Here is a 24,958-nt window from a genome sequence, read left to right on the forward strand (position 1 = left end):
ATCGATTAATCAATAAATAATTAATCGATTAAATGATTAATCAATAAATCAAAAATATCCTTGATAGCCACATCACTTGGTCACTGTCATGTCCAAATATTAGCTTCCCAACTCAAAAGGTGCCTGAGATATTGCCCAAATGAGAAAGAAAATAGATGATTAATAATGAAAATAAATAAATAATAATCATAAAAAATTAAATCGTTAATAAATTGGCTAATAGAATACATAAACCACCACCATTTCATCCGAATCTGTAACTTAAAAAAAAAAATTTAATTAAGTCATTCATCGAATAATTAAATAATTAATCGATTAATTAATTAATCAATAAATCAGACATACCCTTTACAGCCAAATCACTTGGTCATTGTCATGTCCAAATATCAGCTTCCTAGGTCAAAAGGTGCCTGAGATATTGCCCAGATGAGAAATAAAATAAAGAAATAATTAATAATTAAAATAAATAAATAATCATCATCAAAAATGAAAGAATTAATCAATTCGCTAATAGAACACATAAACCACCACCATTTCATCAGAATCTGTAACTAAAAAAAAAAAAAAGTAGTCATTAATCGAATAATTAAATAATTAATCTATAAATTGATTAAATGATTTATCAATAAATCAAAAATATCTTTTACAGCCAAATCACTGTCATTGGCATGTCCAAATATCATCTTCCTAACTCCAAAGGTGCCTGAGATCATGGCCAGAAGAGAAAGGAAATAAATAAGTACTTAATTAATCGCTAATAATTAAATAACTCATCAATTAATTGATTAATCAAAAAACCAAAAATATCGTTTTTGACAAAGAACTTGCCGAACATTGTGCCGAAATTTCAGCTTCCTAGCTCAAAGGATGGCTGAGATATTGCCCGGACAACCAAGAAAACAAGGAAGCAAGAAAACAAGAAAGCAAGAAAACAACCAGAGTGAAAACCGAGTACTCCCTTTCAGCGTGCGTCACTGCCGAACCCCCTTCGGTGCCCAGCAATAACGTTATGCAGCACCTGGAGATGGCATAGGAAAGGAGCGGTGTCCAACAAACAACTAGAGTGAAAACTGAGTACTCCCTTTCAGCGTGCGTGACTGCCAAGCCCCCTTCGGTGTCCGGCAATGACGTTATGCAGTGCCTGGAGATGGCAAAGGAAAGGTGCGGTGTCCAACAAACAACTAGAGTGAAAACTGAGTACTCCCTTTCAGCGTGCGTCACTGCCGAACCCCCTTCGGTGCCCAGCAATAACGTTATGCAGCACCTGGAGATGGCATAGGAAAGGAGCGGTGTCCAACAAACAACTAGAGTGAAAACTGAGTACTCCCTTTCAGCGTGCGTGACTGCCAAGCCCCCTTCGGTGCCCGGCAATGACGTTATGCAGTGCCTGGAGATGGCAAAGGAAAGGTGCGGTGTACAAAAAGAAACCAGAGTGAAAACTGAGTACTCCCTTTCAGCGTGTGTCACTGCCAAGCCCCCTTCGGTGTCTGGCAATGACGTTATGCAGCGCCTGGAGATGGCAGAGGAAAGGTGCGGTGTACAACAAACAAACAAACAACCAGAGTGAATACTGAGTGCCCTTTCAGCGGGCGTCATTGCCGAGCCCCCTTCGGTGCCCGGCAATGATGTTTTGCAGTGCCTGGAGATGGCGTAGGAAAGGAGCGGTGTACAATAATTATTAATTAGCTGTGAGAATTATTTTATGGCAGGACAATCCGTGAAATCCATGAAATGTGAGTCACACCAAACGACTTGTGTTATCACTATCTTAGCTCAATCACAGCACAACAATAAAATATAGGGGCAATACCCCTGGCGCTCACCTGGTAGAATAAACAGTATACTGCACTGACTAAAGGTATTTTAAACCAATTTCAGTGGTTGCTAGAAGACATGCTAGAAGCATGTGGAATCATACTAACGTAATCATAAGATTTTAAACAAACAAACAAAAAAATACCTATTTTGGGGGGCAACCCCTACCACCCCCTCCCTCAACCCCGTGTGCCTCCCCAAACCCCAATTTTTCAAATGCCTTGAACAAACATTGGTACATCACGAATGATGAAGGTTGCGGCGAAGTTTCATCGAAATTGCGCATGTAGTTTCTGAGAAGAAATAGAATATACCTATTTTGGGGGGTCAAACCTGGACCCACTTTGACACCACCCCCCCCCCCCCCGCCCCCGTAAACCTTCATAGACTTCGATTTTCCTAGTGCCATAAACAAACTTTGGTACAGCACGGGTGATGAAGGTTGTGGTCAAGTTTCTTCAAAATAGTGTGTGTAGTTTTTAGAGGAAAAAGCTAATTCCCATTTTGTGGGGTTAAATAAGTTTCAAGTGTTTACGTACAGACTGACGGACAGACTGACGGACAGACTGACGGACGGACTGACGGACGGACTGACGACACGCCATCGCATAAACTCCCCTGAACTTCGTTCCAGGTGAGCTAAAAACCATCACTATCTGAGCATGACAGCCCAACAAAAACAAAGGGGAGCTCAACTTTTCCAAGTACTACACACACAACAACAAGGCCACGATAAGCGATGTGTGGGTCGACGGTCTGAGTGGGTCGAATTTGAGAAAGCAAAAGGGGAAGCTTCTTTTTAGCAGTATGTGTGTGGAACTTGGAGATATCAAGGAGAAAGACAGATGGATTGACACATAATGCAGTCACAGGAAACACAGAACACTTCCTCCTCTCACCAGAGCTTGTTCTCGATGACTGTTTGTTACCTGAACACTGCTTTCAGTTCCTAATTACCCCAACTTACAATTCACTTGCCAAACAACATTACTTATTGACTTACCAACACTCACCATAACGCTACCACTTACCACTATCTTTCTCCTACCAATAAATACAACTAATGAGATTGCAGGACAAACTCGGTAGTAACTTACTTGCCTCAGAGTTGTCTATTTTGAACCAAAATGTCACCCAAGTGGTTTGCAAACAAGGCATTGAGTCAGAAGAGTATGCAGTCATTTTTAGTGGGCTGCCCCATCTCCTAGCAGTGAAGGCCAAGATGGAGGTAGTTTTGGACACACAATGGGCATGGGGAGGAATGAGGGGCAGGAGAGGATGCATAGAGTGGACAGGATGGATACAGAAGGAAACTCTCAGGAGGGGAAACTGGAAATATGGAAGAAGAAGAAATTGGGGTGGGAGAGGAGGTGGGGTGTTAACGAGGGTAAAAACGATCATGGATTTGGATTGGGGACAAAATTCGATGATGGCGAACAGCTGTCTTGAACACCTAGAGGGAAGATTGAGATTGAAGAGGATGTGGAGGTTTGTTCCACTGGTGGAGGGGAAAAAGGAACAAATGAGTGCAGGATTCAGGATTTTGGGACTTTCACCAGAAGGGGGTTGTTGGTGAACCATGTGTGCCTCGCAGAAACCTGGGGGGGTGGGGGGGAGGGTAGGGGAAGCACGAGAGGTGCAAGAGGAGAGAGCAGAGGGAGCAAGAACAGAAAGGAGGCGGTAGAAGACAGAGAGACCACCGACCTGTCTGCGATGGCCAAGTGATAGCCCAATAGACTCAGCTTCATCGTGGGAGATTCCAATACTATTGAGGGCCTTGGTTTCCATGGCTTCAAGCTGAGCAAGATGTGAGACAGGGGAGCCAGTCCACAGGGGAGAGCAGTACTCCATCAAGCTGCGGATGAAGGCCTTGTAGGTGGATAGGATTTCAGGTGCGCCAAAGAAGGACTTTGTATGACGGCAGATGTCCAGTCGCCGGCTGAATTTCGAGGTCAACTTTAAAATGTTGTTTGCCAAAGAAAGATCATGACTGATAGTGAGACCCAAGAGTTTGTTTGACAATTCCTCAAGAGGATTGCTAATAAAGGAGATGAAGGGGGAGGGAGGCTTGCCATACGGTCCTTTCGGAGAGAGATAGTTTTGATATTTTGTCAGAATTGAAAGACATATTCCAAGTGTTTGACCAGCTTGTGATTTTTTTCAAGGTCTGAAGCGATGGACGAGGCTGCTGCATGCCTGATGAATATCAGCAATAGGAATGGGCCCAGTATACTGACTTGGGGGCACTCCAGTCTTGACAGGGAGAGAGATGAAAGTATCACGTTGAGAGCCACATGTTGGCTACAATAGTAGAGGAAGTCAGTAAGCCATGTGTGGAGTTGGCCTTGGATGCCAGAGGCAGAGAGTTCGGACGGTAAGGCAGGATGTCACACTATTAAAAGGTCAAGATAGTTTCATCCTTCATGCACCTTTCACATTCTGCTCCTGCACACCTTCGCCTTGCATTCACTGCACTCCCGCTATCAGGCTTCGTCACCAGACCCCTTTGCCTCGTCAATGTCGAACATTCCCACTAACACTCACGCCGAGTTTATGCTGCAAAAGTTACATCACCGGACACGCGGAGAGGCATGGCACATTGGAGGCATGGAGATAGGGACCAGAGTCGAGCGTGGGGAACAAGTTGAACAAGTTGAACAAGCTGATTCATGATCCGGCAAGAGGAACATCTTGTGCCACAACTATTGGGCGGTATCTCAACCGGGCTAGTGGAAAGTGTGCAGAGGTTCAACACGTCCCCATATTCTTCTTTCTTTACCTCTTTATCTCCATGTTGTGCCCTTGCCCATCTCTTCCTTCAATGTCGGATGATGCAAGATTGGCACCAATGTTAATGTTAGAGTGATTAGTGACGGGGTAAGGATCCGATGGCGCGAACGTTCGCTTCAGGGATAAGGGGAATTGTATGAGTGCTCTGTACATATATATGCTTGTGAATTGCCTACTCTGTAAATACCTGCTTTGTGTAAGGACTTGTTTAGTAAGAATGTGTCCTGACTTCTCCTGTCCATTTTGATGGCTGTGTAATGCAACTGAGTGGTTGATTGCTCAGATTTATATTGGCTCATATATTGCCGGAAGCAGCGCGTAATGTTGGTTCGCTCGGCCAATTAACATCCATTATGTACCTGCCGGCACGATACTTAATCCATGTCGATCATCTTAACGGTAACGATAGCACGACGCTGGGTGTGGGGGGCCGGCCAGAGATGAGCGGACAGGATGGCGTTCATGGTCCTTAAAGACGCGCTGACCTCTTTGGAGTTATCCGGAGGTGACGTCTGCCACATTATACTTCCGACATTCAGCCCAAAGTCTTAAAAGGTGACAGAAGACATTTGACAAACACGGGCAACAGAAAGCATCACCAAAACATGTACACACACACACACACACACACACACACACACACACACACACACACACACACACACACACACACACACACACACACACACACACCATGAAAACACGAACCAAGGGGAATCATTGAAAATGAGGATGCCATGCTCATGTACGACCTGATGATACCAACCCCAGCAACACCCAATGCTATATCGACAGGGTGAATGGTTCCCAAGACATACCTGTAGAAAACACCAGCAAAGTGTTATCCCAAAGGCCTGCGGCCCTTAGGGCCGCCGTGATGTTTCCCACTGCTTCGTCTAGTACAGAAACCATCCCTGCGTACTTCCTCCGATTCACATGCTTGATGAAGCCGTATGGATCGGTGTACTGCTTGGGCACCTTTCAGCAGATTGGTCAAAAAAAAAAACTTCAATGTAGGTTTGCATATGCAATTGTGCACCTCACACAAATCTTTCCATAAAGGGAAGTTGTCAATACTTCAGTGTTTGTATTCATAGGAAAATCCTTTGTAATATTCATTTTATAAAAGTAGTTGTTTCATGTGCGGCAACGTCTCGTACATCCGAGGTGCACTCTACCTACACGCACGTTTTGGCTCACTTACTACATCACACCAGAACTTGAGGTATAATACGACAAAGAAATTACATTGTGGCGGACACGAAAGCTCACTGGCGTGAGGGCATCATTCCACGCACCAAGTGGGCGGCGACCACACCCGAGGGGTAGGCGTGGCCGCGGGATATACACCGGGCGCACAGCCCGGAGCGCTCGAGTGCTACAGTGAGCTCTGATAATAAAGACTCTTAAACTTACTGCGTTGTCCGCTTCCTTCTTGTTGTACAAGTAAGCGCGCGTAGCACCGCGCTTTATTGGTGACCCTCCGACGTTGGATCAGCCGTCGCTGACCGACCGAATACGCCATCGCAATGGCAAACAACGCGGTTACAATCAAGCTCCCCGAGTTCTGGGAAGCTCAAGCCGAAGTTTGGTTCCTGCAGGCAGAAGCCCAGTTCCGACTTCGAGGCATCACGGTGGACGAGACCATGTACTGCTACGTGGTCGCCTCCCTCGGGCCCGGCACGGCCGCTCGCGTCGTGTCGGTCCTGAGGAACCCACCGGCCGACGGCAGGTACGAGGCGATCAAGCGTCTCCTCCTCGCCACGTTCGGCCTCACGGTGGACGCTCGGGCCGACCGCCTCCTGGACCTCCCCGAGCTCGGTGACACGCGACCGTCGGTCCGCATGGACCATATGCTGTCATTGATGGGCGACGAAACCCCGGACGCTCTATTCCGGGCGTTATTTTGACGCCAGCTGCCGGCACGAGTCCGCCTCGCGTTGGCCGGTTCTGCGACGACGGAACCCCTGGCTCTCGCTGCCGAGGCCGACAAGTTCTTTGCGGCGTTGGACACCCAGGCGAGTTTTGGTGAGGCCGTCGCGGCTCTCGGGGCTGACCCTGATGCTGATGCACGACACCTCATGGATCTCGAGGCTGATGCGCATTTCGTGTCCGCCGCCATGCCCCGCCCACCGCCGCCGCCACGGAGAAAACCGCGGCCTCCGCCACCTTCGCCGCAAACCTGGTGTTTTTTCCACGTCAAGTTCGGCCACGAGGCTCGGCAATGTCGCCCGCCGTGCTCATTCGGCAGGTCGGGAAATGCCCGGGCCAGCCCTCGGTAGTGGCACTGAGCGCCGGCCGTGCCAACAGCCTATTGTTCATCACGGACACCTTATCCGGGCGCCGTTACCTGTGCGACACGGGAGCGCAGGTGAGTGTCGTTCCCGCCGGTACGTCCGACAAGCAGTCCGCGGGCAGGGGCCCCGCACTGCTTGCTGCCAACGGTACGTCCATTCGCACATACGGAACACGCTGCCTTTCTCTGCGGTTCGGAGGGCAGGTTTTCCGATGGTTGTTCGTCACTGCCGACGTGCCTATGGCACTGCTCGGCGCGGACTTCCTGTGTGCCAATGGTCTACTGGTGGACGTCAAGCACAGAAGGCTTGTCCAGGCTGAGACGTTCAGCTCGCTCGCGTGCGCGCTGCCCGCCTCGTTGAGCAGCTCCCGGAGCGGCTCGCCGAGCGGCTTGCTGAGCGGTTCGGTTCCGGCCAGGTTCATCTGTACGCTTCCGGCAGCGAACGAATTCACCCGCCTCCTCGCGGGTTTCCCGGCCCTCACGCGGCCCACCTTCTCGGCGGGGGCTGTCAAGCACAGGGTGGAACACCACATCCCCACCGCCGGGCCACCGGTCTACGCCCGGGCACACCGCCTCGGGCCGACGAATCTCGCGGTAGCTAAAGCGGAGTTCGCTACGCTGGAGCTCTCGGCATCGTGCAGCGCTCCGAGAGTGCTTGGGCGTCGCCGCTTCACATCGTGCCAAAGCCCGGCGGGGGATGGCGACCGTACGGGGACTACCGGCACCTCAACGACGCCACCACCCCCGACCGCTACCCCGTCCCCCACATCCAGGACTTCTCCGCCCGGTTGGCGGGCATGTCCTTCTTTTCGAAGGTGGACCTCATATGCGGCTACCATCAGGTCCCCGTCAGGCCGGAGGACATCCCGAAGACGGCGGTCATCACGCCGTTCGGCCTTTTCGAATTTCTTCGGATGCCCTTCCGTTTGAAGAATGCGGCTCAGGCGTTCCAGCGCCTAATGGACAGCGTCTTGCGCGACTTGGATTTCGTCTACGAGTACCTGGACGACATCCTCGTCGCCAGCGCGTCCTGCGAAGAGCACCTACACCATCTCCGCATGCTCTTCAAACGTCTGGGCCAGCATGGCCTCATCGTGAACCTCACCAAGTGCCGGTTCGGCGTCGCCGACATCGACTTTTTGGGGCACCGCGTCACCAGGCACGGGGCCGTCCCCCTACCGGCCAAGGTGGAGGCGGTGAAGTGGTTTCCGCGCCCCCGCACGATCAAGGGGCTCCAGGAGTTCCTGGGCATGGTAAACTTTTACCATCAGTTCCTGCCCCGCATCGCCCAGCTCCTGCGCCCCTTGCACGAGGCCCTCCGGGGCAAGCCGGGCAAAGGTGACGTTACATGGACCGAGCAGATTGACGCGGCGTTCGCGGGCGCGAAGCTCGCCTTGGCTAACGCCACCATGCTCGCGCACCCGGCGCCCGATGCACCGATCACCCTCACCACCGACGCCCCGGACTACGCGGTGGGCGCGGTGCACGAGCAATGGGTGCATGGTGCCTGGCAACCGTTGGCGTTCTTCAGCCGGCAGCTTCGCCCGCCCGAACGCCGCTATAGTACCTTCGACCGCGAGTTGCTCGGGCTTCACCTGGCGGTCAGGCACTTCCGCCATCTGCTCGAGGGCCGTGCGTTCACGGCCTTCGTCGACCACAAGCCACTGGTTTTCGTGATGGGCAAGGTCGCCGAGCCGTGGTCGGCCCGGCAGCAGCGTCACCTCTCGGAAAAGTGTCCGAGTACACGACGGACATCCGGCACGTCGCGGGGAAGGACAACCCAGTGGCGGATTGCCTTTCCCGGTCCGTCGCCCACGCAGTCCACCTTGGCATCGACTATGCCCGGATGGCGGCGGACCAGGCTGCCGACCCCGGCGTCCAGGCCTTGCGGACGGCCGTCACGGGCCTCCGCATCACCGAGGTGCCGTTCGACGGCGCGGCCCTCTTGTGCGACGTCTCCCTCGGGCGGCCTCGCCCCATCGTGCCCGCGGGCTGGCAGCACCAGGTTTTTGACGCCATCCACGGCCTGTCCCACCCGGGCATGAAGGCCTCCCAGAGGTTGGTCGCTGACAAGTTTGTCTGGCATGGCCTCCGGAAGGCCGTCCGCGGCTGGACCAGGACGTGCCTCACGTGCCAGCGCGCGAAGGTGCACCGGCACACCCAGGCCTCATTGGCCCCGTTTACGGTGCCGGCATGTAGGTTCGACCACGTGCACGTGGACCTGGTGGGACCTCTGCCCCCCTCGCGGGGTTTCACCCACGTCCTCACCATGGTGGACCGCACCACCCGGTGGCCGGAGGCCGTGCCTTTGGTGGCGACGATCATCGCGCAGGCGTTCATCGCCACCTGGGTCGCCCGGTTCGGCGCCCCCTCGGACATCTCGTCCAACCACGGCCCCCAGTTCACCTCGGAGCTCTGGGGGGCGGTCGCGCGGGGGCTCAGGGTCCAGCTGCACCGAACCACGGCCTACCACCCCCAGGCAAACGGCCTGTGCGAGCGGTTCCACCGCTCGTTGAAGGCCGCGCTCCGGGCCACCCTCCGCGACGGCGGCTGGGTCGACAGGCTCCCCTGGGTCCTGCTGGGCCTCCGGACGGCGCCCAAAGGCCGACCTGTGCGCATCCGCGGCAGAGTTGGTCTTCGGACAACCGCTGCGGGTGACGGGCGAGTTCCTCCCCGACCCCACGGCACCATGGTCCACGGCGCAGGAGCGCTCCGCGCTGCAGGAGACCGCCCGGAGGTTTGCCCCGGTGCCGACGGCGCACCACGGGCACCCGCCTACGCATGTCGCCCCGGAGCTTCGCACCGCGGAGTACGTCTTCGTCCGGCACGACACCCACCGGACACCACTGCGGCCCCCGTACGACGGGCCTTTCCGCGTGCTGGAGACCGGGGTAAAACATTTCACCTTGGACATCGGCGGCACTCCCAACCGCGTCTCGGTGGATCGCCTCAAGCCGGCCCACCTCGACGTGGACCACCCACCGCCGGTGGCTCGGCCCCCACGTCGGGGCCGCCCCCCTGAGGGCGGACCCCTGGCACCGCCCAGGCCCGCCGCCCCCCGGTCCTGCACCCATCCCGGGTGCAACCGGGGGCATCCCTGCACCCCGGACGCCGCCAGTCGCCACAGGGCGCTTCGGCCGGGTCATCTGGTTGCCCCGCAAACTGGCCCTCCAGGTGCGCGGGAATTCTGGGGGGGCGCATGTGGCGGACACGAAAGCTCACTGGCGTGAGGGCATCATTCCACGCACCAAGTGGGCGGCGACCACGCCCGAGGGGTAGGCGTGGCCGCGGGCTCCGCCCGGAGCGCTCGAGTGCTACAGTGAGCTCTGATAATAAAGACTCTTAAACTTACTGCGTTGTCCGCTTCCTTCTTGTTGTACAAGTAAGCGCGCGTAGCACCGCGCTTTAACATCATCATTAAGCATTTGGTTGTGGTGTGACGTTGCATCGGCCTGTTTAGCATTCTCACCTGAACCGATGGCTTTTGATGTTTTGAATGAAGGTTCAAGTTCGAGACACTAAATGTATTTGTCCAATGTCTACTCATGTCCATATACAATCCATATTAACGTACACTGTTGTCATATTTGCACGCTACACAAAACTATCCTGAACTTGCATTACTCGTATTTTCAGTAACATCCGCCAAAATAAACATACCTCCAGGGGTGAATGGACGGATTGGAACGCCATATAAAGGAACATGGGCTGTGGGGAAAATGAGGCAGTTTGTCAAAAACAAGAAAAACAACCTTGGCTTGGAGTGACGAGCATGTATCAGAGCACACCTTGAAGCATTAAATAATTATCATTATTATTACTGGCAGACTACCCGATGGGCTATCTTATTCCAAACGTGCAATATGTTCTTCTGACACATCCCTTTATTTGGGAGGTGTAGCGGTGTTATAGGACTCAGATGTTGTACAGCGTTTGACACGCGCACGCATGCGTGGAGCCGCGGTGAGGCTGGATAGCCTGTGCTTGTTGGGTGCTTGCAGAACCTGTGTGAATAAAGCCCGATAGATCAACCGATATTTGAGTTATCCGCATTGCTTTAAACAATAGGCAACAGACCGCTGCCTCAGTCGCTCCTGAAAATAAAAGCAACCCATGTTACATAAATGAAGCAAAGACATGCCTACTGCTTATGTGCATATATAATGCATCATGGTACATAGCTTGGATAATTCCAAATGCACTGGGAGTCTGGGACATAGGCTGACACCAGAGGCCTGAAGCCTGAGGCCTATAATTATACCATCTCCTTCACAAGGCTCATGACGTCGATCAGCTTCAACGTTTCGACATTTGATGATCCTTTGAACATTCACTTAGGTTGTTTTACACTGAATGGAAAAGTTATAGGGAGGGCATGCCGATTGTGAATATGACTCTCCCGAAGATATGTTAGGCTTACCATATGATATTTTTTGCCTGGGATAGCAACAAAATGGCGGACATGTGATTTTATTCAAGTTATAATTGTGGATGGCTTCAGGCCAGCAGTCCAACTAATGGGTGTATAGAGTGGAGATACAAACATTTGCTCCATTATATACAGTATAAGATTACCACCACAGGGGAAGGGTCAGGCCCAACAACCAATAGGGGCCCGAGTGAAAAAGCAATATAATCAGGATGGTGATGCTGCAGAAGTAGTGTAAACTGTCAACATTCCTGTGGGAGCACTACAACGAACCACCTTTAGAGGTCATTTTTCCCCGTAGGGCAGGGGTTGGACCTTTTTCGGGCACCGTGGTCCCCTTTTTGAAGCAATGTTTATGCCCGGATGCTCTTCGTGCCGCCAACCGTGTTGGTCGCCTTTTGCGACACACAGGGAATTGCCAGTGAACTGGTACTCAATTTGCCGACCTCGGAAGGATGACAGGCTGAGTCAACCCCCCTGGCGTTAATTCAGCGATCGACCAGGATTCGAACCCAGGATCCTAGGATCCCAAGCCGGCACCCTAACCGCTATGCCAACACCAGCCTCGGGAGCACTGTGACGAAACACATTTATTTTGTCTTCAACCTACTTACGTGGATTTCTGGATACAAATGTCACAGTAGTGGTTTAACGTGACATCTCATGTTAATATCTACTCAAAATGCTGAGACGGCAGCACTAATATGGTCTAGCCCTTACCTTCATTGATCTCACCCAAAGTTGTCTTACCTTCTTAGGGTCGTGCTGTGCTATGATGCGCTCGGCGCGCTTGGTAAAGAGGTGGGCCGAGTAATATCCGCTGTAGTTTCTGGCGACGTTGTCCCCATCACGCAGGTCCAGTGCACAGCGTGTGATATTGGTTCCAGGGATAGCAAAACAGCGTTGGTGAGTGTAGTAATCCTCGCATCCCAACAAGTACCCTGTTTGCAAACAGGCCCATGGTATATTTAATTCTGTTGTCGCTCTTGATGAGAGCCACCAATCAAGCTCAAAGCTTGCTTACAATAAATAAATAAATAAATGAATAAATAAAGGAGGTAAAACAGGCATGTAGTAACACAAAGAGCTGATATAACACTAGGGATTAAAAAAGAAAAGAGTGCAGACCCCTGCCAGGCTGTCTCCACTGATAGCCCTGATCTGAATTTGGACTTGACCCAAAATAGAATCGGCTTGTTCTTGTCACTTAACCAACTCGTCCAGCAAGTTTTGTCATAACTCGTCCACGCCTTTTTGAGTTATCGTGCTATGTATCGTTTTTGGCCTTGTCGCTTTATGCTGAAAAATCACATGACATTTTAAAAAGTCTCTGATCTGGATCCTGATCTGGATCTTCACCAAAATCGAATCAATTCATCCTTGTCACATATCCAACCTGTTCACTAAGTTTTGTCTGTATCTGTCCATAACGTTTTGATATAGCCTGCTCACAGACAAACGGACAGGGGTGAATAGGAAACCTTCGTGCACCTTCTAAAGTCTAGACCGTGGGCCGAGCCCCTGTTTTGTTTACTTTCGTGACCCACCTCGCATATTTACCTGCATTTATATTGTCGCGCGACTCCCCCTCGGTTATGACTGGGGAAATCGTGAATGGCAATTGAGCTTAATGAGGCGTTTCCAATTAATGGCGGACAATACACGAGCAGGGGGGAGTGGGGGAGAATGCCGCTTACCTTCACAGCCCCGACGATGTCTTCTCCCTGTGGAAATTAACTCAACCCGAAACGGATGTGAAAATGTACAAAAAGAAATATTTATTACGGAACTCGAGAACAATGAAACGTGCCGGTAATAACTAAACCCCTCTAATGGAGCACTCCCACACTTCACTTCAAATACAAGACAATGGAATAGTTAATAAAAGCAAACGTTGTGTGGTGTGTCTTATTTGTCTGGATGTGGTCCGTCAGGAATCGTCCATGCTCTGGTGTTCGCGCTCCATCAGGCCTCACTGAGCCCCTCGCTCGCGACGGTCTCGCCCGCTCAGCGGCAGACCTCACTCGCACGTGAACGCCAAGGAGGAGAATCGACGGCGCTCCAAAGTTTCCCCAACGTCCGTCGTAATGCAGGCAAATTCCCGGATGGCAAAGGAAAAAGGTCCAAACAGAGAGAAAGGCAAGGGCAGAAGGGAGGTCCAGGCAGGAAAGAAGCCAAAGCGAGAAGAAAGAAATGTCGGCGAGCCAGTTGTTTTATTGCTCATTGGCTGAAGTCAGCTCTCTCCCTCTGCCAACCAGTGCGTCGTTTCCTTGTGCCCTTTCGCGCCTTCTCACGTCACCGGCACTTCTCCTCCAATCAGCGACCTGCTTCTTGGTAGTGGTTTTGCGCCTTTTGCACTGATTGGCCATGGTGTCATCGGTCGGTGGCCAATCAGTGTGGCACGTCCTTCATCTTCCCTACCCTCCAATCAGCGACCTGCCTCCAACTCGCCCCTCCCCCTGTCAATCACGAGTTCTCCTGGGCGTGGCTCTCGGCCTGCCTGTGCGATGTTTTCCTTCATGCCGGCATTGAACGCGGCCGCTTCCTGTATGTTCTTCCATAAGTCATTGTGGCGGCGGGGGGATTAATCAATGTGTGCGTTCATGGGCCTAGCTAATGTCTATGAGTGCATTGCCATACGGGACAAATGGAATGATAACCAAGTCTGACACACAGGGGAATTAGCACAATCCCTACTCTACCTACCACACGATCATCCTGGTATGATCACAGATATACACTTAATCCGACAAACCGCCTAAACAAAATTATAGGTGAGGATTCCCCATCACGACAGACAAAGCACCTACCTATGCAGATCTACCTGGATCTAGATATGCCCTACCCACCCGACATCACAATATGTTGTGTAAAAAAATTACAGAAGTCATATCTGAAACTTGTCATGCACAAAACTTGCACATATTTTGAAAATGTGAAAAAACAACCCAAAATGGTATGCGCTCTACCGAGTTGACGATCTTTTTAATAAATATTGTCCAATCACAGCACGTGTAACATAGGCCATGAGAGGGCAAACAGGCAAAGTATTGACTATGGGGCCACAGTTTGACACAACGAGCAATGGGGAAGAGATTACCTTCGAAGAGATAAAATGCGTAGGAATAGCATGGACCACATGCGAGTAGAAAGCCAATCTCGATGTGAGGAAGTAGGGATTTGTTAGCTTGTGATATGATAGAGAGGGATTAAAGTTCAGGAAACATGTGTTAAACCTCACGTAACCATCTACCGGACGTGCCGCGTGACATCTCTGGAGAACAATGTTCACTCCAGCCCGGAAAAACGAAGCAGAAAGCTATGGGAGTCCGCCAGGCAAGGATAGAGGGGGCGGAGCAATAATTATGCCCTGGACGGGGGTGGAGCCCAACGCCTGGAGGGGGTGAGTGGCGGAGAGTTATCAAGGGAGACGAGGGAAGAGCAAATGGATGTCGGTTCTGTGAGGAGAATTGAGAGGGAAAAGTGTGCTGGAGAGCTCACGGTTTGGTGAGAATTCCCAGTGTACTATGGAGCTCGCTGTGTCTGTGGAGAGTCTGAGGAGAAGGAAGAGCCTGGAGGAGCAGGAACAGTGTGCTGAGGATCTCGCATTTGTGTGAGGATAACTGAGGGAGTTCTGGGCAGAATTGAAGGAGAGCTTTAAGGAGGTTGTCCTGCCTACCTGCTTTGACCCTCGTGCTGGCTTCGTCCTCCCCCATTGCCTGTTGATCGTGCTGTTAGTATCCTCATCAGCTCTTCATCATCCTGCTGTCTCAACATCTTGCCCATCGTCCTGCCCATCTCATCGCTTGCTCTGTTCCCATCCTCCCCTCACCCGCTGCCACATTGGAGATAAGTCGACCAGTTGTGTCCCTCACTCAGTCTGTGTTTGTGACTGAGAGGCGCCTTACTTTTTATAGGCTTTATTTTACCTCATTATATATCGTTATTATGCCTCCGCCGACGAAGTCATATACACATGATGTAAAGATGAACTGATGAATTCGATTTTTAAGACACGAGGTCAAAGGTCAGAGGTCATGTCAAGTAAAATTTATGTTGTCATGCCAATTTGTGAACAAGTGATGGGAATTTGAACAAATTTGGTATAGATATATATATATATATGATACAAAGATGAACTGATTGGATTACGGCATCAACAGATCAAAGGTCAGAGGTCATGTCAGGTTAAAAATGTGATAACTTGAGAACAGGTTAAGGGATTTAAATCAAACCTGGTACAGGTATGTATAATGATGTAAAGATGAAATGATTACATTTTTGCATGAAGAGGTCAAAGAGCATGTTCGATAAAAATCCTGTTACAGTGATAACTTGTAAACCAGTGATGGGATTTTGCCCAAACTTGGTATAAGTATAGATTATGATGCAAAGATGAACGGATTATATTTTGGCATTAAAGGTGAAGTGAGGTGATTTTGGTGAGGTCAGAGGTCATGTCCGGTAAAAATGTGATATTTGGGGACTGCTGAATGGATTTAAATCAAATTTGGTACGAGTATTTATAATGATGTAATAATGTGGGCCGAGGCATTTCGGTCAACGTCTTGACGACGTCGAAGAGTGTCGTTCTAGCTATTAAATTCATTTGCCTGCTTGTTATTTGTTTGGGAATAAACCTGTTTGATTTTTTTAAAGCTTCAAGGTTCTCGTGTTTCTCTTCAGCTGTGCACGCGAGCGTATACTGCCACAATACTGCCACAAACTTGGCACCACTTTCCACAATGTTTCCCCCCTGTACTGTCTTTCCCTCGTGGTCCCCCTGTGCTGTCTTTCCCTCGTGGTTGTCAGCTCTTTCACGAGCCTCGATTCAGTATTAAAAAAAAAAAAAAAAAATTCGGAGCGTCTCCACAGGAATTAAAACCGTTCGGTAAGTTGCGGGATTTTAACCTCCCGCCGCAACGTGCTCGACGTTAGTTGAGCCATTGATGCTACAATAGATATAGAGATATCTCGTATATAAAGTTATTTCCAACCACCGACTCAGGGACTGACTGACTGACTGATATTAATGTTTAGTACCTTTGGGGTGTTGTCGAAAGCTGAAATTTGGCGTGCGACAGACATTGAAGTCGCTACACCGAGTCAAATCATAGAACCATGAGATAGCGCCCGTAAATAAAAATTTACGTTAAAAAAACCGCAAACATGCCCGTAAAAACAACAACAACCTCAATCGATATCTCGCATTTGAAAATTGTAATTTATATATCTGTAACCTGTGAAATAAAAATCTCCGAAAATTTAGGTAAAAACCATAAATGTGTCTGCAAAATAAATAAATAAACCTAAATTGACATCTAGCTGTCCATCAATGTATCACAGAACTTGCTACCTTTGGTAATTTTTCTACAATAAAACGTTCAAATAGTCCACTTTTTTGAAACATAGTCCTGTACACTGTTGTATTACACACTTCCTTGTACAATTCAGTCTCCACGCAAATAGTAGGTTTTCTCTTCCCAAGTTTTATTTATTCTGAGACTCCAAAGTTGCTTCAAACCTCCTCTTTCTTGTACCGTTGGGGGTACGTCAACGCAGTAAATAAATAAATAAATAAATAAATCGAACCCCTTAACTTGGTGAGGCAGCAAAGCACAGGTTGAGTCCCATCACAGAAAATATGTTGTATATCCTATTTTAATAAAATTATGTAGCAAACAATTTAAAAAAACAAAAAAAACAAAAACACATTTGGACTCTTCTCAACAATTGGAAATTTTAATTTAACAAATAGTTGCTACAATGGGTGGCATTTGCTTACATCATCAATAACAAATAATTTATGGAGATGTTAGATGTGCAACACAATCTTTATTATAGTTTAAATATCAGTTTCGAGTACGAATGTACACTATTTACACAAAACATAATTGAGGGTATTTTAACCATAAAATCGTGTTTGCTTCTGGTATTACAAGAACGCTAACACCAAACCAATTACATTAACCTTTTAAACTCGAGGCACCACTTCCATTTTTATGACCACAAATGTTATTGGGATCTCTTGATCCCAAATAAAAGGCCAACAGCAAATTGCAGAGGATGTACTTTAAATTCTTTAAATAAATAAATAAATCTTAAGGTAAACCAGAAGCCAGGTAAGGAGAATGTAAACATGAAACAAATTACATAGAGATACACATATTAGATGCAATATGGCAAATCATTCCTTCTTATTCTTTTTTCATATGAGGCACATGGCTGCAGGTAGCATCATTTGCTGGAGGCAGAGATGCACTGCTCATGCAGTGCCCCTGTAGGATAGACCAGGATTTTGTAGGTCATCTCATATCAATTATTGAAGAGATAAATTTATAAAATGGGTCGTGATGTCCGTCAGTCCGTTCACTCTTTGCTATTTTTGCTACTCCACCCTTATCACCCGGCTGATTGTTCCAAAACTTGACAGATGAATACACCACAGTGGCCCGCACAATCGTTTGGCCTTCAATTTTTCGATTTTGGAGCATGGGGACTTTCAGGGGGGTCACCCCCTGAAACATGGGATCCCTACTCATCCATTTATTTACCAACAGATTGCTCTGAAACCTGATGCAGCCCTTCCACTTGATCGTCTGCAAGATCGCTCGGTCTTAGATTTCTTTTGATTTCGGATCGGGGGATCCCAGGGGGGGTGTGGGAGGGGTTCCATCAAATCATTATAGGTCTGAACTACAACCTCAAGAGATGACTGTCAGCCCACTCGGGGCTATTTATGTAACTTTTTAAGGATGTCGACGATAGCTACCCTACTCTTCACAAAGAACACCATTGGATCGAACGTCCACCGACTAATGCCGGCCGACAGGCCCCTGGTTTATCATCCGTCCGAGGGACGACACGGATATTGATGCCTTGACCTGCATCTGAAACAATAGGATGACAGTTTATAGTTGGGCCGAGAAACTTAACTCATGCAAAGAACATGAACGAGTCAGCAGAAAAATAAGTTGGGAATTGGCGAGGCATTTTAGCGTACCAAAATAAGTGTGGAAGCCACGATGAGTGGGAAGACAGTTTTGGCGCACCATTCCAAGATGCCACTTGCCAACCATGTGTGTGGCATACCCTGCATGGACCAGCAGCTCAGGCAGGAGCGTCTCCCGGCGTGGCAAGCAATGAGGCTGGCACGCAAAAATGACTTTATGCTGGAGGCCTGTGTGAATCTGTTGTGGATTGTAGATAGTGCAAATAAGAGAGAATACCAGTTTTTATTGTTGTAAACAAAATGCAGTCTCATGTAAAAGCGAGGTGATAGAGGGAAAAAGGGAAAGCATTGACAGTGGGGCCACAGTGTGACACACAAGCAAGGGAATAAACGAACAGGAAAGAGGAAAGAAAGGAGGCGAGGAAGCATGGTACCCTGGAAGTAAGAATGGTGGGTTCGAAAGGGTTAATGGGTGTCGGAAAGACTGCGGGTGGGAATGGGTGATGACATGGTATGTTTGGCCAATGATTGCTTGAAACCCTGAAGGAAAGACTGCGGGTGGGAATGGGTGATGACATGGTATGTTTGGCCAATGATTGCTTGAAACCCTGAAGGAAAGACTGCGGGTGGGAATGGGTGATGACATGGTATGTTTGGCCAATGATTGCTTGAAACCCTGAAGGAAAGACTGCGGGTGGGAATGGGTGATGACATGGTATGTTTGGCCAATGATTGCTTGAAACCCTGAAGGAATGACTGCGGTTGAACAGTCGCAGTTGCACAAAACAGGAGAAAAGAATGAGTGGAGGTGCGTCAAAAGCCAAGATTTTGGGAGTTCAACGAGGAGGAATTGCTGGAAGAACACACGTGTCGTGGATGAGTTGGGGATGGGGAGGAGGGGAGTAGAGCTGGGAGAGAGAGAAGATTGAGCTCAATCAGAGGAGGTTGAAACTGCGGGACCAGGTTTGATACTTAATGCATGGAAGTTCATGTATTTAGTTGACTCTGATACTATTGAGGTAAAGCAGAAAAAGTTGAACAAAGAAGGAAATCGACAAGGTGATCAAGGTATGCAAACCACCGTGCAATGCTGACGTTTCGGGTTAACCCTTCCTCATTCCTCTGACTGGTCAACTCCCGTTTGCTTTCCACGGCAATTAGCATACCTCAATCTACATCTTCCATTGTTCGACCTGTCCAATGATGAAGATCGACAACAGTGTTCAGGAGCAAGACAATTTCTTCATTCTGCAGAAAAATGTTGCTTTGCTCCTTCATGAGCCTCAATACCTGTGTATATTGTTATATCTGTGGAGTATGTGACAATTAGCAAATTAAGGCCGTTTGTATTCGGCAGATCCTTAGGACTTTAAAAACTGTATTAAATGCATGTGGGAGTGTTAACTTGTCCTTAGTGCAGCTCGCTAAGGGGATGGATGGGTCTTGTCTATTTTAGACTAAACAGGTTATGATGTGTTGTCCACTTGTTCTCCTAATGTCGACCAAGGCAATGCCAGCCGAAAATGGTTGATACCTCACTTTTCCCTCTCACCAACAAAATGAGAAAGCCCTTCCTCCCAGCTGTCGATCAGTATGTGTGAGGCGGACTTTGGACCATTCCCGTACCGTGATTGATGGGATGTCTGGGTCGGCAATTGTTCTGCTGTGACTGGGGTGGAGGGACTCCTCGGGCGGAAAGGAGAACCCCTTCCTGTTCGGACTCTGCTCTGCAGTCTGTTCCTGCTCAATGTAACAGCACAAACAAGTACAACAGTCTGCGGTTCTCCATCCATGCCTTTTCCCTCTTACTTGCCCAGTTCAGACTGCATTCCTGTGTATGTGTGCATGGGCCCACAGCCGGGGTTTAGTTTCTTTGTGTATGAAGTTATTGCCATTCTGTTCTGGGGATTCCGTTCTGTTTGTCTCGTGTCTGATAAATTATTTATTTCTTCGAGCTGAGGAGTGCCTCGTGGTCCCACCACTTGGCCATGCGGAGGGTATGGAATTCATTGATATCACTGGAGGATCATTCATGGAGCGTTAGATTTCAGCAAGGACAGCACCGCCTTAGATAGTAAAAACACTTTTGGGTAGTACCTTCCAAAAACATGCGCATATAGATTAAATTGAGTTTTTTTTTTTTTGTTAATGATCTACACATAATGTTGAAGCGAAATTTGTTTTTTTTAGAAATTCTTACAAAACAATTAAAAATGAAAAGCTGAAATGTCTTGAGTTAATAAGTATTCAACCCCTTTGCTGTGACACTCCAAATTGAGCTCAGGTGCATCCAATTTCCTTTGATCATCCCTCAGATGTCTCTACAACTTGTTTCTTCCGACCTGTGGCCAATTCAATTGATTAGATATGATTCAGAAAGAAACATTATTTTCTATAACAGGTCCCACAGTTGAGGGTGCATGTCAGAGCAGAAACTCTACCATTAAGTCTAAGGAACTGGACGTAAAGCTCACAGATAGAATTGTGAGGAGGCAATGATCTGGGGAAGGGTATAAAACAATTTATAGTGTTGAAAGTTCTCAAGAGCACAGTGAGCTCCATCATTAAGAAATGGAAAAAATATGGAACGATAAAGACTCTTCCAAGAGCTTGCCATCTGAGAAAGCTGAGGAACCAGGCAAGAAGGACCTTGGTCAGGGATGTGACCAATAACCCATTGACCACTCTGATAAAACTACAGAGTTCCTTGGCTGAGATGAGAGAACCTGCCAGAAGGACAACAGTCTCTGCAGCACTTCACAGGATTTATGGGAGAGTGGCAAGATGGAAGCCACTCCTGAGAAAAAGGCACATGACAGCATGCTTGGAGTTTGCAAAAAGGCACGTGAAAGACTGAGAGCATGAGGCAAAATATTCTGTGCTCTGATGAAACAAATATTGAACTCTTTGGTCTGAATGCAAAGCACTTCATCTGGCAGAAACGGAGCACAGCTTATCACCCATCTAACACCATCTCAACCGTGAAGCATAGTGGTGGCAGCATCATGCTATGGGAATGCTTTTCAGCAGCAGGGACTGAGGGACTTGTAAGGATAAAGGGAACAATGAATTGAGCCAAATATAGGCAAATCCTTGTGGAGAACCTGCTTCAGAGTGCAAAAATACCTTAGACTGCAGTGAAAATTTATGTTCCAACAGGAAAATGACCCCAAGCATACAGCCAAAGCAACACTGAAATGACTTCGAAACAAGAACGTGAAAGTTATTGAGTGCCCCAGCCAAAGCTCAGTCTTAAATCCCATTGAGAATCTGTGGAAAGACTTGAAGATTGCTGTTCATCGACGCCCCCCCATCCAACGTAACGGAGCTTGAGCAAATCTGCAAGGAAGAATGGGAGAAACTCTGCAAATCCAGATGTGCAAAGCTGATACTGTGCCAAGAAGAGACGAAGCTGTAATCCCTGCCAAAGGTGCTTACATGAAGTATTGACTCAAGGAGCTGAATACTCATGTAAATTACATATGTATGAATTTATTTTTCAATAAATTTGTGAAAATACCCCAAAAAAAACGTTGTCACTTCATCTTTATAGGGTATATTGTGTAGATCCAAGACAAAAAAAAAGTAAATTTAATCCATTTTAAATTCAGGCTGTAACAACAAAAATGAATGAATGATCGTTTTAAGGCCATTTCCCCCGCTAGGGCGAGGGTTAGCCTTGCGGGTCCCATGACAATCATGGTTCCCTGTTTGAGGCAATGTTTTTATGGCCGGATGCCCTTCCTGACGCCAACCCTTGGTCACGCTCTTACAATGCGCAGGGATACGGTGTACCTATTCTAAATCGGGGTACACACCGTGATCATTCATCCCAGCAAGCTGGTACTCAATTTGCCGACCTCGGAAGGATGACAGGCTGAGTCAACCCCCCTGGCATTAATTCAGCGATCGACCGGGATTCGAACCCAGGATCCTAGGATCCCAAGCCAGCACCCTAACCGCTAAGCCAACACCAGGGATACTAGGCTGTAACAACAAAATGTGAAAAAGTCAAGGGGTGGGAATACTTTCTGAAGGCACTGTGCATATATATATGTATATACAGTATATGTATTTTTTTTTTTTAACAAAAGAATACACACATACAAACGAATTTACATTACCTGGTAGCGTCCAGTCATGAGTTGACTTCGTGATGGTGTGCAGATTGGTTGCACGTAGTAGTTCTCCAGACGAAGTCCTGATGCTGAGAGCTCATCAAGTACTGGGGTGCGGATTTGCGAACCATGGTAACCAACGTCAGCCCAACCGAGGTCATCAGCAAGGATGAAAACGATGTGGGGTGATCGCCGACACTGTGACAATGGAAGAACCACAGCCACAACCAGAAAGAACAATCGCTGTGCAGCCCGTTGAGGGAACAGGATCAGGCCCTGAGTCATCACTGGCAGTGAGTAAAGAACAAGGACAGCGAGTTACTTCTCCTCTCTATTGTGACATTTAGAAGATTCCTTCAAAATGGACACAATAATACCTGCATATTGTAACATAAGCTCTTCGTTGTTCAAGGCAAAGTACAATAATGACTCCCCAGAATAAAAAGAGGAATATAGACGAACACAAGATGAGGTACACAACTTAAGGCTGGGCTTGCAGGAGTTAACACTTCCATAATAGTTATTCCTCCAATAACAAACATTAAAACAACCAAATGGTGGATACGACAGTTATTTTAAATATTTTGATATTCAGCATGTTACAGCAAGTTTCACCTGCAAGCCAAGAGCTAAAATCCAAGGGAAGGTCATGAGATCATCGACTGATTCATTGAAGAGAAACCCCAAGCCAGATATGCTAATAGTCTTCAGATTTTAAGTTAATTGGATGAAAATTGACAATTTTAGAAATTTGGCCAATGTTGACCTTTTCGTCTATGTTGACCTTTTGGCGTATGTTTTCCTCAAGAATAGTTGGTGGTTGGTTTCGGTAAGATTATATGCAAATCCTATTCAAGTTTCAAGTAAATTGGATGAAAATTGAGGATTTTAGCAATTTTAAGTGGTTGTTGACCTTTTGGCTTTTGTTGACCTTTTGGCCGATGTTGACCTCAAAAATAGTTGGTGGTTGAATTCAGTTAGCTGATATGCAAATCGCATTCAAATTTCAAGTCAATCGGATGAAAATTGAGGATTTTAGAAATTTTACAAAGTTATTAATCTTTGGTCTATGTTGACCTTTTGGTCCATGTTGATCTCAAAAATAGTTGGTGGTTGAATTCAGTTCGCTATGAAAATTCTATTCAAATTTCAAGTCAATCAGATGAAAACTGAGGATTTTAGAAATTTCAAAAAAGTGTTTAGACCTTTGGCCTGTGTTGACCTTTTGACATTTTGTCCTAAAAAATATATAGGATTTTGCCGGACCACGAACTCTAGCATTTGGTGAAGTTTCGTGAAGATCGGTATAAAATTGTAAACAGACAAGATCGGTAAACAGACAAGCACACAAACACACAAACCAACAAACAAACACACAAACCAACAAACAAACACACAAACCAACAAACAAACACACACACACACACACACACACACACACACACACACACACACACACACACACACACACAAACCGGAGTGATCAACATACTTGCAAAAAAAACAAAACATTTTTTATTTTGCTAAGTAACAAAAGCATGTAATAATTTTGATTAACACATTATTACAAGGGTGTAGTGGAAAGCACTGAAAAGTGCACAAAAGGGATATACAATTATAAATTAAATGATAACATGATAGTGGAACATATTTCGGTAGTAGGTTGTCGACAGCAACCGCTCAGGGTGGTACTACTGTCCTGACTTAGGAGCGTTAAAGTAGTGCCCGGAACCATCTTACACTCTCCATGTCAGGATTGCTGGTCTTAATTTCTGTCTGACTCAAACTATATCTACCGGCCTAGCTTCAACCTCTCTTTCTCGCAAACACCGTACACTTTTCATCATACACTTTTCTTTTCTTTTATTTAAGGCTTGGCCTCAGTGAGGGCTATATAGTCTATAACTGTAGCCTCCAACATTAAAAATAAATAAATAAATAAATATATATATATATATTATATATATATTGTTGCGGTAGGGTCAAATCCCCACTCCTGACAACAATTTGTTGCGATGGTTCAAATTATCCCACTCCTTAACAACAATTTGTTGCGGGGGCCGGGTTCAAAACCCCCTTCTTGCACAACAATTTTTTTTGCGTGATTCCCCTCTGTTAATACCGAAGAATCACGAATACCTTCAAGGTGCACGGATCAAGGTGCACGCGCGTGCCGAAGAACCGCGCGATCGAACCCTCGCTTTCACACACCTTATTCAATTGCGTGCAGAGCGGATTTGCACGGTGTGGAAAGCGGCGTTACCCCACGAGATTTATGGACCTGAGTCTAGCCAAAAGCAGTCCCGGATGATGCTAAGCCAATGGAGAAAAGACGTACCGAACAGGTTGGAAAGTAACAACAAAATGTACAGCCTTTTATTTAGAAGGCACAGAGAAACAGAGACGAAGATACAGCTTACCAACTCTTACCTAATAATAACCCCGACTTGGCGCCTTCACACTCTGACACACACACAAACAACCACACACACACACACACACACACACACACTCACAGGGAAAAGACACTGGTTAAGGGCATACCGATGTACGTGCTG

The 24,958-nt window shown here is 47.7% G+C and overlaps 1 protein-coding gene across 4 annotated transcripts in view; it reads right to left on the reverse strand.

Moving 5' to 3' along the window:
- The window catches only part of LOC137436440 (arylsulfatase B-like), a 99,541-nt gene that overhangs the window by 6,496 nt on the left and 68,087 nt on the right, over positions 1 to 24,958 (reverse strand). For 3 of the 4 annotated variants that reach the window (XM_068130227.2, XM_068130226.2, XM_068130225.2), the window contains exons 2-6: positions 22,407 to 22,687; positions 18,334 to 18,520; positions 12,081 to 12,271; positions 10,562 to 10,609; positions 5,424 to 5,583 (exon numbers count right to left, since the gene is read on the reverse strand). In XM_068130227.2, the coding sequence (XP_067986328.1) occupies positions 5,424 to 5,583; positions 10,562 to 10,609; positions 12,081 to 12,271; positions 18,334 to 18,520; positions 22,407 to 22,685 (865 nt within the window). In that variant the 5' untranslated portion in view covers positions 22,686 to 22,687. Of the gene's footprint in view, positions 1 to 5,423; positions 5,584 to 10,561; positions 10,610 to 12,080; positions 12,272 to 18,333; positions 18,521 to 22,406; positions 22,688 to 22,777; positions 22,812 to 24,958 lie in introns of those variants that run through there. The other variant, XM_068130224.2, reaches the window with a different exon arrangement.

This window comes from Myxine glutinosa, chromosome 11 (genome assembly GCF_964187855.1).
Source record: "Myxine glutinosa chromosome 11, kmMyxGlut1.1, whole genome shotgun sequence".
NCBI lineage: Eukaryota > Metazoa > Chordata > Myxini > Myxiniformes > Myxinidae > Myxine > Myxine glutinosa.